The 15,200-nt window shown below is 40.0% G+C and overlaps 1 protein-coding gene across 1 annotated transcript in view; it reads right to left on the reverse strand.

The window, feature by feature from the left end:
- Positions 1-1,529: 1,529 nt before the first annotated feature.
- Positions 1,530-15,200, reverse strand: part of LOC137862721 (netrin-4-like) — a 53,227-nt gene continuing 39,556 nt past the window's right edge. Inside the window, exons 6-10 of the mRNA XM_068695020.1 lie at positions 11,269-11,482; positions 10,293-10,429; positions 9,205-9,273; positions 7,946-8,116; positions 1,530-6,061 (exon numbers count right to left, since the gene is read on the reverse strand). Of these exons, the coding sequence (XP_068551121.1) occupies positions 5,925-6,061; positions 7,946-8,116; positions 9,205-9,273; positions 10,293-10,429; positions 11,269-11,482 (728 nt within the window). The 3' untranslated portion in view covers positions 1,530-5,924. The remainder of the gene's footprint in view (positions 6,062-7,945; positions 8,117-9,204; positions 9,274-10,292; positions 10,430-11,268; positions 11,483-15,200) is intronic.

The raw sequence follows: 15,200 nt of genomic DNA on the forward strand, positions 1-15,200 counted from the left end.
ACTTTCCTCAGGAATCCTTGGACTTTTTCTTTATTTCTTTTTGTGTTTCCTCTAGTGAATTCCATGTTCTTAGCATAAGCTATGGTCAGCAGTCAGAGCCTGAATGGAGATACAATCTCTAAATCAGTAACAAATGTATTTAGTAAAAAAATAAATAAAATAAATAAAAAATAACACATTACAGACTAGTCTTGATGAATCAGCGCGCAGACCATTCACGAAGGCCCTGTTATAGCCAAAACAAAGAGCACAGGAAGATTTGTAATGATTGCACAGTGCAGATTAACCCGGATGCCACAACGCTTTGAAGGGTCATAGGATTTGCTGTACCAGATCTGATGACAGGTCCTGTTGATTTGTTTGTTTCTGAAAGTGGCAAGTCCTTTATGCTTCCTAAGAAGGTGAAAGCATCTTCTCAAAATAATCTTATTCCTTTCACAGGGTGCTGTATGAGAGAGGGGTATTGGATTTCTGCATCTGTTTCCAGTGCTTTTTCTTGCTGTTACCATGCTGTTTCCACGCTGTTCCTTTTCCTTTTTATGTTGTCCCCTTCTCATATACTTCCAAATATTATTACTGCTTTCTTTTCATCCCCCTTCCACTGCAGCCAGTCACCTTTCTTCTTACAGGTGCTTTGTTCCCTTCTTTGGCCCCTTCTTTCTCATTGAGATACAAAGAGCCTAAAAATGACCTAGGTTGGATACAGCTGATACTGTTCTGATTTGGGACTGCATTGCATGGGACAAGCTAGGGTTGGCAGAATTTGATAGTTGGGTTTGGTGCTTGTAGTTTGCATTTCCAACGCTGTATATATAGTAATTCTGGTTCAGAATTACTTCTGTTTATAACCATTGTTTTTATATTGGGAATGTGTACACATGTTGTTAACAGATGTTACCTGTACAGGTAAAGGTTGAAATACCCTCAGTGCTTGTGATTTTTCTCATGAAGAGCCATATTTTGAATATATTTGAGTTAGTATTTTCGGAGCTAGGCTTAGTTTTTTTAAATACAGAAGAGCCACTGTCCTGAGAATCTGGTCTACCAGAATTTGTTGTGTGTGTTGTCCCCCAACACTGGTACCATGTAACAGCTTTATGTCAGGTGTAGTGCTGCCCTGACAACATAAGCCAATGTAGGACAATCTCCTAAAACTAAATTTTAATTCAGGACTCAGACCTGTGCATTTAAAAGTAGTACATCATGGCTTTCCCATCACAAGCTGCAAGACAAAAGTGTGATGGCAGTATTTATCATGTCATTACTGTATGAAGAAAGAAGGTTAGGCCTCAGAGGTCCAGTTGCACAGTATATTGAAGAATAAGTTCAACTACAACAAAGAATTGCAAAGGTAAGTCTCTGATAATTTGTTGGGTTTGGTTTTAAGCATGGGGACTAACACAAGCAGCCTTCTAAGTTCTGAGCATTTATAGGTAAGGCATCTTCCATGTACCAAAAATACCTTTCTATTTTCATGTCTTGCATCCCAGAAATCAACTATGTGCAAAGAAGTGGTTAAGAACCTGGTAAGACTTCAAACTTGTAAAACTTCATGTATGTGTTTTAATGGGGAATTAAATACCTGCAAGTACCTGCATGTAAGGTCTTGCAGCATTGAATTTCAATCAGCTATTGGATTAGCATAAATCAACAGCACTTGTTCTGTGTTCAGTCTGTACCTTTTAATACAAAATGGACATTTTTTCACAAGTTAGTAGAAAAAACCATCATGGTTGCCTTATTGGCTAAATGCTTTTCTCCATTTGCCTGACTATGCCTGACTGTTGAAGCAAGAGCCTGATGTCTGTAATGCTTGTGGTTTATTAATTTTAAAAGAATTAATGTGCATGTGGTTTGAGGATTGTGTGGTTTAAAATTTTAAAAATAGATCCCAAACCTCACATCATTGTAAATGTTTTGAGTATTTTTAATTGAAGTTTTAAGTACAAAAAAGAATGTGCTGTAACACTTAACAAATAACACACTAGCTCTTCCAGGTTTGGGGGATTCTTCAGAGAGCACATCAGATGAATTATATTAATTCAAAGAAAACTTACATCAAGCAGCATGGAAAAATCATGAGACACAGTAAACACTACAGAGAAAACTTGTTCTTCATAGCAATGAGCCGTTTTCCAAAGAGCACTGCACAAGGTTGTGCGTAGATAGATTTTCCTTAGCTGCTTGCCAGGAGCAGCAGAGGAAGAAGCATTAGTAATGATATGTTACTACATTGGAGTTAAGGCTGTGCACTCACAATGGCCACTTAATTAACTAATTTAATGCTTTGGGGTACGTGTTGCAAGAGTGACCATGTGTTAATGGCTGCACATGCTGTACAGCTGCTAGAGAGCTGTTTTGACCAGCAATACCAAGCTTGCTGCTGTGGAAACTTAAATGTGCTTCCCCTTCAAGCAATTGCCTGCACTATTACAAATTTTCCACAGCTTTCCAGATTTGTCTTGTGGGTAAATGCTTTTATTTAATCCTTATGCAGGATTTCCAAGTGATGCATTATTGCTACTGTTTGGTATGTGATTGCTGCTGCTCCTGAGACACCTTATCCATGTGGGTGTTGTAGGGTTGTTCATGGGGACATCTTTTAAGGTGGGCGCTAGTACTGAAAGAAGCTGTCCAGCCACTTCTGTATTGGGCAAATACATATTTTTCTCCATGTTAGTGCTATTTATATTGTTGTGCCACCTATGACAGATGGGCACAAGATACTTGATATTGAATACAGACCTACAAAACAATTCCTCTTGGAAAGAGAGATCTTCTGTGGCAGGGTTTTTTTGCTGTTGTTAATTTATTGTGCCATGACCGTGTGTACTTGTTCTGAGAAATATGTAACGGCTCCTGCTAGGAAAACAGTTGTCATCTTGCTGTCTCATGCTCATCTTTTCAGATACCAATACGCAAGAAAATAACTTTTTTTTTTTTTCCTTTCCTGAGTCACATAGTGATCACTTAAACTTTCTCATTAGCATGTTAATCAGTAGCTGTTCTATCTAACTTGATTTCTGCAGTTCATGTTGACTAATTTTCAATACTTATTTTCAGATAGACTACTTGGATTTTTAACACTGCAGAACAAATAGATTGCATGTGATAGTATGGGCTGGAACTTCATTCTTTGATTTTTCTTCTCTGTTAATTCAGATACCAGATCAGCAGACAGAGACATAAAAAGTCAACTTGCAGTGTTGACTCACCATCATATGCTTTCATTTTGTACTTTGAAATTAAATTCCATACTTACGGAATACCTGTTACTATACAGAGCAAAGCCATTAAATGAGAACTAGTAGTTGGAATAAAATGTGCATTGTTTCTAATAGAGGGAATAAATTACACTTAACTATACAGCTATGAGCAAATAAATTTGAGATCCAAAAAAATGGGAAACTAGGAAAATAAATTGGTCGAATGTTTTTAGGGTCACCCCCTACACACACCTCACTGTGTATGGATGTCACCCAGTTTTGAGATATTTGAAGTGTGTGATATATTGATGGCAATCTTTGCACACAGCAGTGTTTGCAGTATGGTAGTTATTAATCGCTGTATTACAGTAGGCCCTAAGAGAACATGCTGGGGTATGAATATTTGCGTTACAGATGGTATTTCTCCTAGCAGTTGCTGGAAATACTTGTGAATGACCCTGTAACAAATAATTTTCGCCCACAGAAGGAACTATGCAGCTGTTTACTCTCTCCACAAAACCATCCATCTGGCACAAAAATTGAAACATGGAAGTTTGCTTTAATACAATACTGACTGTAAACCAAAGTGGAATATGATCACTGGTAAATGGGATGCCCCACAGGTAAAATGGTCTGTGTTGAAAAGCATGTTCCTTAACTTAGTTATAAACCTTCACTTGATTTTCATTTATACTGAGAGGCCCTTTGAGAACAGAGTATAAATTAATGTGCACATCTTTATTGCTACTTGGAAGGAAGATCATCAATCTTTTTGTGCAGACAGCCTGAAGACTATAAAGAAAGCAGTTGTTATGCTTTAACTTCTATAAGCTTAATATAAATTAAGCCAAATATCCTTGTTAAAATGTGTTTTATTGCATTAATTAAATGGCTTGTTGGAGATGCCATATACTTGGATACCAGTTTAGCAACAACAAATAAATAGAAGGGAAGAGGAATATCAGTGGCAATGGAGAAGGGGAGCACTTGAAAAGGAAGGGGAAGAAACACTACGCACAGTTAGGAGAAAAGCGGTGCTTTCATTTTGTAAATATCTGCCTATCGCCCACTTCCAAATGACCTGAAGATTTTTCAGCTGTTCAACCAATACAAAGTTAAAAGGAAAACTGACATGGAATTAATGAAGCTCATTTGTTCAGGTTCTCAGTGATAAAGAGAACAAACTGATGGCCTGAATGTAGCCTGGAACAGACATCCTTGTGCATTAGCTTAAGGTTTTCCTAGATACTCCATGCACCAGTCAAGGAGTGCTAAATTAAGATACCTCATCTTTCTTGAGAGCTCAAGTAATAGACATGGAGCAGAAATATACGGAAGTGGCACTTGTAACCACCTGAAAGTACAGACTAATCCATTGTAATTTTTGCTTTACTTAACGATGGAAGGCGTTCCAATGAGCTTCATTTGCTCGTGAGTCCCCTCTCCCACAGACAGAGTCTTGAACTACGCTTTCCTCAAAATGCTGTGTTAGGGAACAATTTAAGTAGCTACCTCTCCTTTCCTTTGGAGAACAGTGAAACAGATTTAGAAAGAATGCTTTTACAGAACAGAACTACTATCTAGAGGGCAGCTGTTAACCTCCCCTATATTTCTGGGGGGAGAAGCAATCCTCAGGTGCGATGGGAAGGCAGCCTAGGTTCAGATCTTAACCTTGAGTATGACCAAGACAAATAAAGCAGAATGAAAGCACTAAGTGCAAATCAAATGGCAGTGGTCTTGAGCACAGCTCGAATAGCCAGGTTGCTCTCACAGTACCTCATCTAACAGTACCACATCTCTCTCACAGCTACCTCATCTAAAACGCAGTCCAGCCAACCAATTTACCTCCGCCTACTTCTGTAGCTTTTGTAGAATTACAAATTCAACAGTAGAGCAGCTGACGTTCTTCAATTCTTTTGGCTCTTTCCTAGCATAAGGCTTTTTGGTGGTAATCATTGTGAAACCTTTGTGTGGTGTTACAGACTCAAGTACTACAGGAAAGAGCAAAATGACCTTAGAGAGCACAAGTTGGATTTGGAATCAAGTTGCTTTTTGCAGCAGGCCTCATCACTAAGCACTGATGATAGCAATGTACATCTATAGAGCCTTGTCCGATCTAAGTCCCATGTTAGTTTCTGTTCAGCAGTGTGATAATATTGTCCTCTAGAAAGCAGCATGTTATATTGGCATAACAACAGTTCGATGGTAAATAAAAATATCTGAGCTCTTGTAGGTAATTATTATGTTTGACATACTTGTCTACTATTATGCCACTTGTAAAGCTGAAAGAAATTGCTGCCTGTTAGTGGTCACTTACATAAAGAAAACTACACCCCAGTAATGAATGCATTATGTAAGCAGCTTATACATGCTTGTATCAGGCTCTGACTTGAAGTATGGAAACACTGATCCATAGCTTCAGTTTGGCCTTGTAAAATGATTCTCTGGATACATGGAATCAGGCTCAAATTAAAAACTGACTTGCAACCTACATATGATGCACTAGTTCATTTTGTGTGATAAGGCTGTGCATTGCTGGAAAAAAAAAGTCATGTCCCAAAGTTTTCTGTCCAGGGAAATGAAAGGAGAAAGGGTGGTGAGCCTGCCTTTGTCACTTCAGCTAGGAGCACAATGAATGGAAACATACAAACTACCTAAACCTTTCACTGCAGTGTTATTAAAAGGCAAAGTTCATCACTGTAAGTTTTGAAGCAGAAATTACTTGCACCCAGTTCGAAGAATATCTGCTACTTGTTTTCCCAAATGTGCTTTCCAGGGTTTAACCAAGCTGTTCATGTTCACAAGAAGTTTGCTGGTCCTAGAGTCTTCCTGGCCTGCTATAAGGTAGTCAGTACCTAGTTTAAAGGAGGAAAAAAAAAAAAAAAAAAGTAAACTAAGAAGAGAGTAAGACTAAACAGAATTTCAGAATTTCACAATTTCTTAATGATCTGGCATGTGATATTGTGGCATTTAGCTTCCTGCAGTTTTTATATCCCAGCTTGTGCACGTGCAGTCTTACCTATATACATGCCTTTGTGGGCATGTTGTCAGTGCTGACTCCTGGCCACACGGGTTAAATGTCATGCAATTACGTGCAGAAATTGCAATTACAAATTGATTTAGTTCCAGTGGGTTTACCACTTGTGAATTCACTGCCTCAGTGTGCAGGTGACCAGTTTTGAGTCTTACTTCTGACCTTTGTTTTAAGCCAGTCTAACTCTGCGTGCTTCAGTAGCATTACTTCTGGCCTGTATAGGTATAATGAGTAGCAGAATTCAATTTATATATATGATAATAGTAAGCCAGACTTCTAGACCTATAACTTTAAGATACAGGTATATGGGCCTCAAAGAACAAAGTCTGTGAACAAAAAAGTAGGTAACTGCACGTGCAGACTACGAACAAGTACCACTGAAAATCCTGTCCCTGACTTAGATAGATAAGCACTCATTGTATTTTATCAACTGTGACAATTACAATTCCCTCAGTGATCAGAACTTGGAGGAAATGAGAGGCACCCACTGCAAATTACGTGTGGGGCTGGATATTTTGGTTTTGTAGTATTATTAATAGATGTGTGGAACATGGACTGCACATGTGTATTTTCTGGTTTTGCCAGTGCCAGAATATGCTATGCACGACTAGATTTACACTGGCAGTTTATGATCTTTTATTTTCAGCAGCCTCTATGTGGAGGTGTTCAGGGAAGAAAAGTGTTTTAAAGTCATACACAAAGAATAGTTTTTTTTTGTTTGCTGTTTTCTGTTTGTTTAATTTTACTTGTTATTGTAAAATTTTGTGCTGGCTGTTTGATCTTAGCTGAGATTTCTACATCCATCCTGATGGAAGGCAGACAACCTTTTTATATCCACCCACTTAACTTCCAAAGAGCAGTTCTTTGGGTTCCATCTGTGGAACGAAACTTTTTGGAGTAAAGACAAGAAGGAACTCAGAGTTGAAACTCTTGGCAACAGAAAGACCACATTGTCAGTGTTCTGGAGAGAAACAAAATAAACACAATTACTGAAGTGCCTGAGAGAGGCTGCATGCGGGCTGGCTGTTGAGCAGCCTGAAGGGCTGGATTAATCTACGTGCCCTATGCAGCTCAGCTGGCATGGCTCTTCAGTGTGACAGCTGTGTGTTCTGCCACAGCAATCCACGCTCCCTTCTCGCAGTTGGGAGACTACAGCAATTCAGACCTCAGGAAACAGAACCATCAGGCATTCACAGCAGGATCAGAGAGCTAACCTGCAGTGATGGGGCACCCTAATAGGTGATCATTCACTCATTGTGTCTCACAGATGTTTAATGAACTGTTATCAGAAAACTCAGAATTGTCACCACTGTTTACAGGGGAAGCAAGCTGTGGGCTGGAGTAGCTGAACTGCTCATACAGTAGCTGTTGAAGATAGTTTAAGTCTAGCTACTGTCCAATAGATAAAGGTTCCACCTAGCACACCCACCACAAGGAAGCGTGGTTTGGCTTTGAGTGTTTAAACCTGGAGTGCCTTACAGCTGGCATTTTTCTTAATAGTCCACAGAAAGAAATAGGTTTACTCTGCTTTATGTTACCTGGAACTGCTTTACCACAGTTGGTTTTGATCTCTATCACTCACGCTACGTGACTTTCTTCTTTCCAAGGAGTTATTCCTGATTTGCAGCAGTGCAGATATAGACGAGACTGATGAACACCTGAGTGTGACCCCACAGAACAAGTGCTACAAGCATTTTGTCCTTACCAGGATTGAGAATGGGACAGGTACATCCCCTGTTGGTCCAGGATTCGGGGTAAATGCTTCTGTTGCTCCGAGCAATTTTCACTTTGCCTGATTTCAGGATCTTCTTCACTTTCACAACAACTTCTGCATGCGTCCCTTTGTCATGAGCTGATAGGATTCTTGCTTTTATCACTGCCAGAAAACATCAAGATAAGACAACAATGAATTTCTAAGCGATTTAACACCTTGGAAGAAGACATGAAAAACACTGAAGTTTTACAGAAGTTGTGTTCCATGGCATTCATAATTCCTTCTAAATGAGTTTAGAGAAGGAAAACTGGCTTTTTCTGTTGAATTACCTAATCCTTTCACCATGTTATTTATCAACTGCTCTTTAATGGGTTGCTGTCAAACACCTGGAACTCATAGTAAAGCACTTGTGTGTAGGCAGAGGAAGGGTGCAAAAACAGATCAGCTGTTAACAGTCTGATAGAAGCACACTGATTATTTGCCTTATATTTGACAATTTGAAAACCTGTGTTGAATTTGTATAGCTTTACCTCTGACCTTTCAAAATTTGTGTCCTGTGGGAAGGGACTGTCTCCTCCACAGGAAGGAAGTCAGGAAGTTTCCTGTCAGACTGTAGGCATGTCACATGGTGAAATTCCATGATTGCACAACAAGCCAGAAAAAGTATTTTTGTTTTGTGGTCTAACATCTGGTTGCCATGATAAATTTCTGCTCCTTTAACTTGGTAGGATCCATAACTTTTTGGCAGAGTAGACTCATCCAGATAGGCCCCACAAGCAGGCTTTGTTGTGTCATGACACAAGCACATCAAACCTCAAAGCCTTCCTTTCTTCATGTGATGGTATGAACCAGGTGTTCATAACCCACGGTATTAAATACATTCTCGGTAAGCAAGCATGGCCATTTGAGCCTGCACAATGAGTGCAAAAGCAATGGCAGGTTATATGCAAGGCTTTTATCATTTATTCTTGATCTAGAGGTCAACCATTCTGCAGACTTCAAATTGTAGCACTCCTGCTGCAAAAAATGAAAGTGGAAAGGAGACACCAAGGAACCTGGTATGAAATAGGCTATTCACTGCTCAGCTCTGATCAAAAGTTGGATGTGTCACTGGACAAAAAAGGCAGAGGAAATCCTACCTCTTATTTCATGACTTTGCCAATTCTGTAATCCTTCCCTGCTATCAGCTAATAACACGCATAAACAACATAGTGAAAGTATCATACCTTGAGGGCACATCACTCACTTACCATAAGCATATTTCATTTGGCAGAAGTCAGTGACACTTCCAAGCACCTTCTCTTTGCACACACACTTTTCTAGCAGGAAAACCACAGAACACAAGGTGTTGGAGAAGAGCCAGGACATGAGAGAGGAAAGAAAAGCACATGCTATTCAGTTATAAAGTTAGATGTATCTAACTTCTATAATATGGGTGGATCTGAAGGTTGAGAGTGAACTCAGTTATTTGCAAATGTGTTACTTGTTAGATGATACAATAATTTGTCTGACATCTTATCAGTACTGTTGAGTAAAATGAGGCCCTCATGGGGCCTATTATATAGATAATAAACTGATATTTAATAGAGTTTTGTTGGACCCAGGTATAAATCAAGTAAGTAAAAATACATTTTATTCAATCACATAAGCTAAGAAATGCTGAACTTTGCTGTTATTAAGGTAATATGCCTCTCAGGGGAAGTCTTGATATGAAACAGGTGGCACTGTTACCTCTGGGCCTTACCAAGTCGTTGATGCTAGTAAGTGCTGACTTTCACATGTGGCAAGCAAAACCAACAACAGTTCAAGTATTAAAGACTCCACCTCGTTCTAAAAGCTTGCTTACTTTATGACATTAGCTGGATACAGCATAGTAACTCTTTGCTTTCTCTTTTGAGCTGTTGTGCCATGAGGAATTCCTTATTCTTAAAACCATTTGCGTGCCACCCCAGACGTGGCTGCGTTTCAGTGACAGCTGACGTGGTATTTTTACAAATGGCATCTGAAGTTGTGGGAAACTGAATACTTGAGAAGCTGTGCAAATTCATAAGCATTGTGACTATAATTAGGACCACAAATGGGGCGTGTTTTTTCACACAATCTTAATTATGTCTCATCAGTTTCCAAAAACAAAGTGCTAGAAAAAAATAGAGCCTTGTTTGGAAAATAACAATGTAGGTATAATAATAACCAACGATAGTTCAAATCAGCAGATATTGCCAGCAGATGGGGGACAGATTGGAGCTAGAGATGAGTAGGAGAATTTAAGTAGGGGTGAAGAGAAGAAAGAGCTGGCACAGAGGGAAGCTTCCAGCTGTTCCCAGACTCTGGGCTGTACCTGGGTGCCTCAGGGCAGAGAATCCCTGCTCGTGGTCATTCCACTTCCACTCATCCTCACTCTCATTAATTGGTGTTTGCACAAGGTCAGGGATTCGTCCCCCAATGGGGATATTAAAGAATGGCTCATTGTCATAGCTGGAAGGGAATAAAAAGAGAAGACTCGGTTAGAACACAAGGTGGGTGGGAAGCAAGTGGTCATAGCATGTAGCTGCATCCAGACAGGTAAACTTTCTCTCTTCTGGTTGGGAGTGTAAATAAGAGCAAAACCTCATGCCATACAGAGAAACCACAAGATCTAGGCTTTTATTTAGGCCTCAGCAATGCTGACTTACTATTTTTATGAAATAACTGTGTATTGAGCCTTTCTTACTTTTTTTTTTTTTTTAGGTTATTTTTGGTTTTGTTGGTTTTTTATTTTGTTTATTTTTACTGAACAACCAAGTAACTCAAAGTTAGTGGTCACTTGCTGGCATTACTAGGAACTAAGGACACCTGCAGGACCAATAAAACTGCAGCCAGTCGGCAAGCAAGCCATGAGATTCCTGTACTGAGATTAAAGCATGTTTGGGGTGCAGATGCCTGCCTTCCAGAAACAAAAAGGGAGACCTTGTATCTTTTTACCCTGGTCACAGAGGAAAGGCAAGCACTCCAGACTCTTACATTTATTTCCAAGGCAAACAGGTGCATTTAGAAATGCTGTACAGACTACTTTGGTGCTGTGGACTTGCCTGTTACTGCAAAAGTCATCATTTCTAGTTTGCCTTGGATAATACAATGGGTTTACAAGTGTGCCAGCCACCAAATGGAATCCAAGATACATTTTATGACTTACAGCCACTTTTTCAAACTATGTGCATCCCCTGGTCCTCTCCAGCATCCTCCATTTACTGTCATCACTGCACTATTTCAGTTAAATTTCGTTTCATTTTTATAGAATCCCATCTCAAAGCGAACCCAAAAAAGGGCTTCTTTACCCATTGAAACAGTTTCCAGTATGCTGGTCGCAGTCTCTGGCACAGTCACAAGGACGACAGCCATTCTCTCCAAAGCCCCAGTAGCCCATGAGACATCTATCGCAGTTGGGGCCCGCCACACCTGGCTTGCAGTAGCAGAATCCCGTCTTGGGGTGGCATCGCCAGCTTCTGCTGAAAGTTGCGTTGGCTGAACCCATTGGCTGGCAGGAGCAAGCTATGGAAATACGGTAAGAGGTGACTGAGATTGTGTGCCCAGGGGTCATCAGGTTAAGTGACATTTTTGCAAGGTTGATAGACCCCTTCCCTCTTCCTGATACTCAGCAGTTTTATATTGAAACGATGCAGGTAACCATTGCATTGTCAGCCTATGCTTGCAATATTCTTTTTCTGTATAACTCATTAAGCACAGCAAAACACATCCAACTAAGACCCATGTGTGTGAAAGTCAATTCTTTCCTGCTCCACAAATCTTGAACATACAGGGTTTTGAAGCAGTGGCAGGGGGCCTCCACTGTGTGTTCAATTCTCAAGCAGCTTTCAGGTGATTCACAGAGAGATGCACTATCATGGATATGGTCTCAAATGATAACTACTGCCTGCATTCTTTCCTATGAAACAAACTAGTGTTTCTTCTGGGACTAGTTGTGGCTTACACAGGTGGTTCACATGACCTGAAATATTTCTTCAATTTCTGCCTCCAAGAAGTCCACAAATTTCCTTCACTGTGAGATCTAAGGGATGTCTCACCATGCAGTACTGTACGTGTGTGGGGAAACTCATTAAATTTATTGTACAAATACATAAGCAGACTTTTTGAAAGAAAAGGTGACAGAATGGGAGAGGATCTCTAAACTCACTAAACATGCTTCATATATAGCTGAAGGGCAATACAAGAGATAAAAACCAAACATCTTCAACTCTATTGCCTGTTTGACACCAGCCTTGGCAACTCAAGACAACACAACAGTATAGTTACAGCTCCTGATGGCCATTCTGCCTTCAAATACAACAAATTGCCATAGTCCCATGCCACCAGTATATTCCCAAGGTGACAGCATAAGGGAGTGAGGTGGAAAGTCATATCTATATTATCCATATCTATAGTGGTACAAAGCCAGGCTCAGTTGACTTCTTATCAGAGAAGAGACAAGCTGAAATGGTCAAGCCTTGTGCCAACAGCTCTGCATAGGTAAAATAAAAACAATAAACATACCCACCCATTTTGATATTCAAACAAATTAGATTAAAAGGAGAACTAAGCTGAACTTATATATTAACAAAGCGTTGTGCCCTGGCTTTTGCTTGTAGCAGAGACTGAGGAGTAAATGCATCACTACATCATCCATCTGGAAAAGGAGAGAAATAAAACTGTTACGGCTAAGACCTGCTTTAACAGAGATTTTCGGTTAAATGTTGGACACCCAAGGTGTTTGGATAGCTTGGATCAGGGGCCAGCCTTTTGGATGGTTATCTGAACCAAACATGATCTCCAAAGCTTTTGAAGTTTGCCCATCATTGCTACTAATCAAACTACTTTTCTTCATGAGCTCACAGATACTAGAACAAATGAATGCTCTGATTCCACACGTCATTTTCCAAGGGGAGGGGAAGTATATGACTACAAAGAGTGTTAACTGTAGCAAGTGCAGATTCACTTTCATCTGGAACCTCACATCTGATGCTCAAGAAAAAATATCTTCCAAAAACAGAATGAGAAAAAGGGTGAGCAGTTTTGTTTAATAGGCATTTTTCTTATGATCTGCTTACTACATAGTTATTTTTTTCACCATGCCCTGTGTTCTTTATGCCAGTATTTTTAATAATATTATTACACTCTGCTGTAGACAGATCTCAGTCAGTTGTTTTCAAGGGACACTAGCACAATAGCCTAAGGACAGAAAATAAGCGTGCTGTCATGGGCAATGTACTCAACACAATGAGCTGGTTGGCGGATGGCAGCAGGCTCGCCTGTTTGCCACAAAGCAGTCTTGACTTTGGGAGCAAACCCAGGGATTTTGCTGTCAGTTCTGGAGAGCAGGTGTAACAACGAAGCGCTCATTAGCATTGACAGTTTCAAAGGCAAGTTCTGATTTGTCACTGCTCAACTTGAATTACTTTTGCCCAGATTTTTGCAGGGCTGACTACATCATCCTAAAAAAGAAGACATTTAGTTCCATCCACCACTGAAAAAAAATGGATGCCATAGATTTGGGGATAAGGAGCAGAAACACTCTTTCTTTAATGCAAGTTGTCTGAGGTTGACAAGAAGTCAGAGGTTGCCAACATCTGTGTTGGCTTGAATCCAGGTTTCTGATTTCATTCTAGTATCTCTGTAGATATGATCTACCTGTGGAGTTTTCACCTGAAATTCCTCATGTTTCTGCAACTTCTGGATCTGTCTTCATTCCTATTTTACTTCCAGTTTTCATGTTTTATCTGTGAGGGTCACATAACAGATGGGTATATCCTTAGCATCATTAGCCTCCCTATTACTGAGTCCAGATTCTGATTCAAGACAAGGCCTTCTCCCAGCCTATCCCCAAGGGAAAGTATTGCAGGACAGTGAATGACAGCATTGACAGCTGATAAGGAGGTAGAAAAAAGCATGGTTTATTGTTGTTTTGTTTGTTGTTGGGTTTTGGGTTTGGTTTTTAATTTATTTCAGGACTGCAGTTGATGAAAACTGATGTTCCCAAATGAACTGTGGGGCATATTTCCCAATTAGAAACATGGACAGCCTTCTGGTGGATCAGAGAGCAAGCCAGATCAATAAATGTACAACACTTTCAGATGAGTTATACAAGTGGCTTGCAAATGCTTTACTCAGTCTGTGTTTATTTAGCATTTCAGCTTGGGTGTGTACATTGTCTGGCTTACAGAGTGTTATGGCCAAAATCAGTTATGCATCTAAGGAAACTCCCCAAATAAGAGCTCACTTGCCACATGCTGAAGGGGCCGTTGTTGACGACTGGGTTTTATCTGCTTAATGGTATCATAGATTTGCAAATAAACCTCATAACTAAAAGAACAAAAATGCAAGTTTCCAAAAACCCATCCTTTCACATTTCCCAATATTTAACAAAGAACCTTCCCCGGCAGAGTTTTGCTTCTTTCCTCTTGGCAAACCTGAGTCTTCTCTTTATCCACCTCCCTGTCTAACAAAACACGAGCCAGCATGACAATGGCCTTGTTTGTCAAAGGCATCATCAATTATGTTAGGGACGGTGTGCGGACAGTTCTGGCCCAGAGATGGCTGGTTTGTATGGGTTCTCCCCTTGACAGCAGTGTAATGAACAACACTTCACTGTGTACTAGCAGCATCCTCTTGGCTTTTACTCTCCTAAGTTTTTTTTTGTCACTCTACTGGATGTAACATACTGTAAAAGAGGGAGACAAGGAATAAAAAAAAAATTGTTCATACAACAGTCTCCACTCAAATCCTCGATAAATCTGTCTGCCCTCAGCACAGCTGTCTTCTCCATGTAATTATACACAGATGTAAAATGCAATATGGGTTGCAACAATGTGGTACCACGTTATAGAAAAATAGCAAGAGGTCCAAGTAGATCAGTGGACTTTGAGGCATCTCCCCTTAAACTTCTGTGCAGTTACACTGCAGAAGATAGTTGTGAGCAGACCAGCTACTTGATGAAAAACAGGCAACAACGCCTTTTGAATCTGAAATATATACACGTGCATCTTTTGAGCATATGACCAAGTCAGAGCAATTTTTAAAGCATGTCAGATGTGGGGATTGACTCAGCCAATGATGCTTCTTAACTGAAGGCAATAAGATAGACAGCTGTGTGTGTGGTCAGGGCTGGTTAAGACAGACTGAACCAAGATGTGATCAGGCCTTTGTGATATCACAATTAAAAGTTTACTCCCTCTGTGCAGAAGTAAAAGGAAGAGCAGCAGAGCTTTTCAGAATG

This window comes from Anas acuta, chromosome 11 (assembly GCF_963932015.1).
Source record: "Anas acuta chromosome 11, bAnaAcu1.1, whole genome shotgun sequence".
NCBI classification, from domain to species: Eukaryota; Metazoa; Chordata; class Aves; order Anseriformes; family Anatidae; genus Anas; species Anas acuta.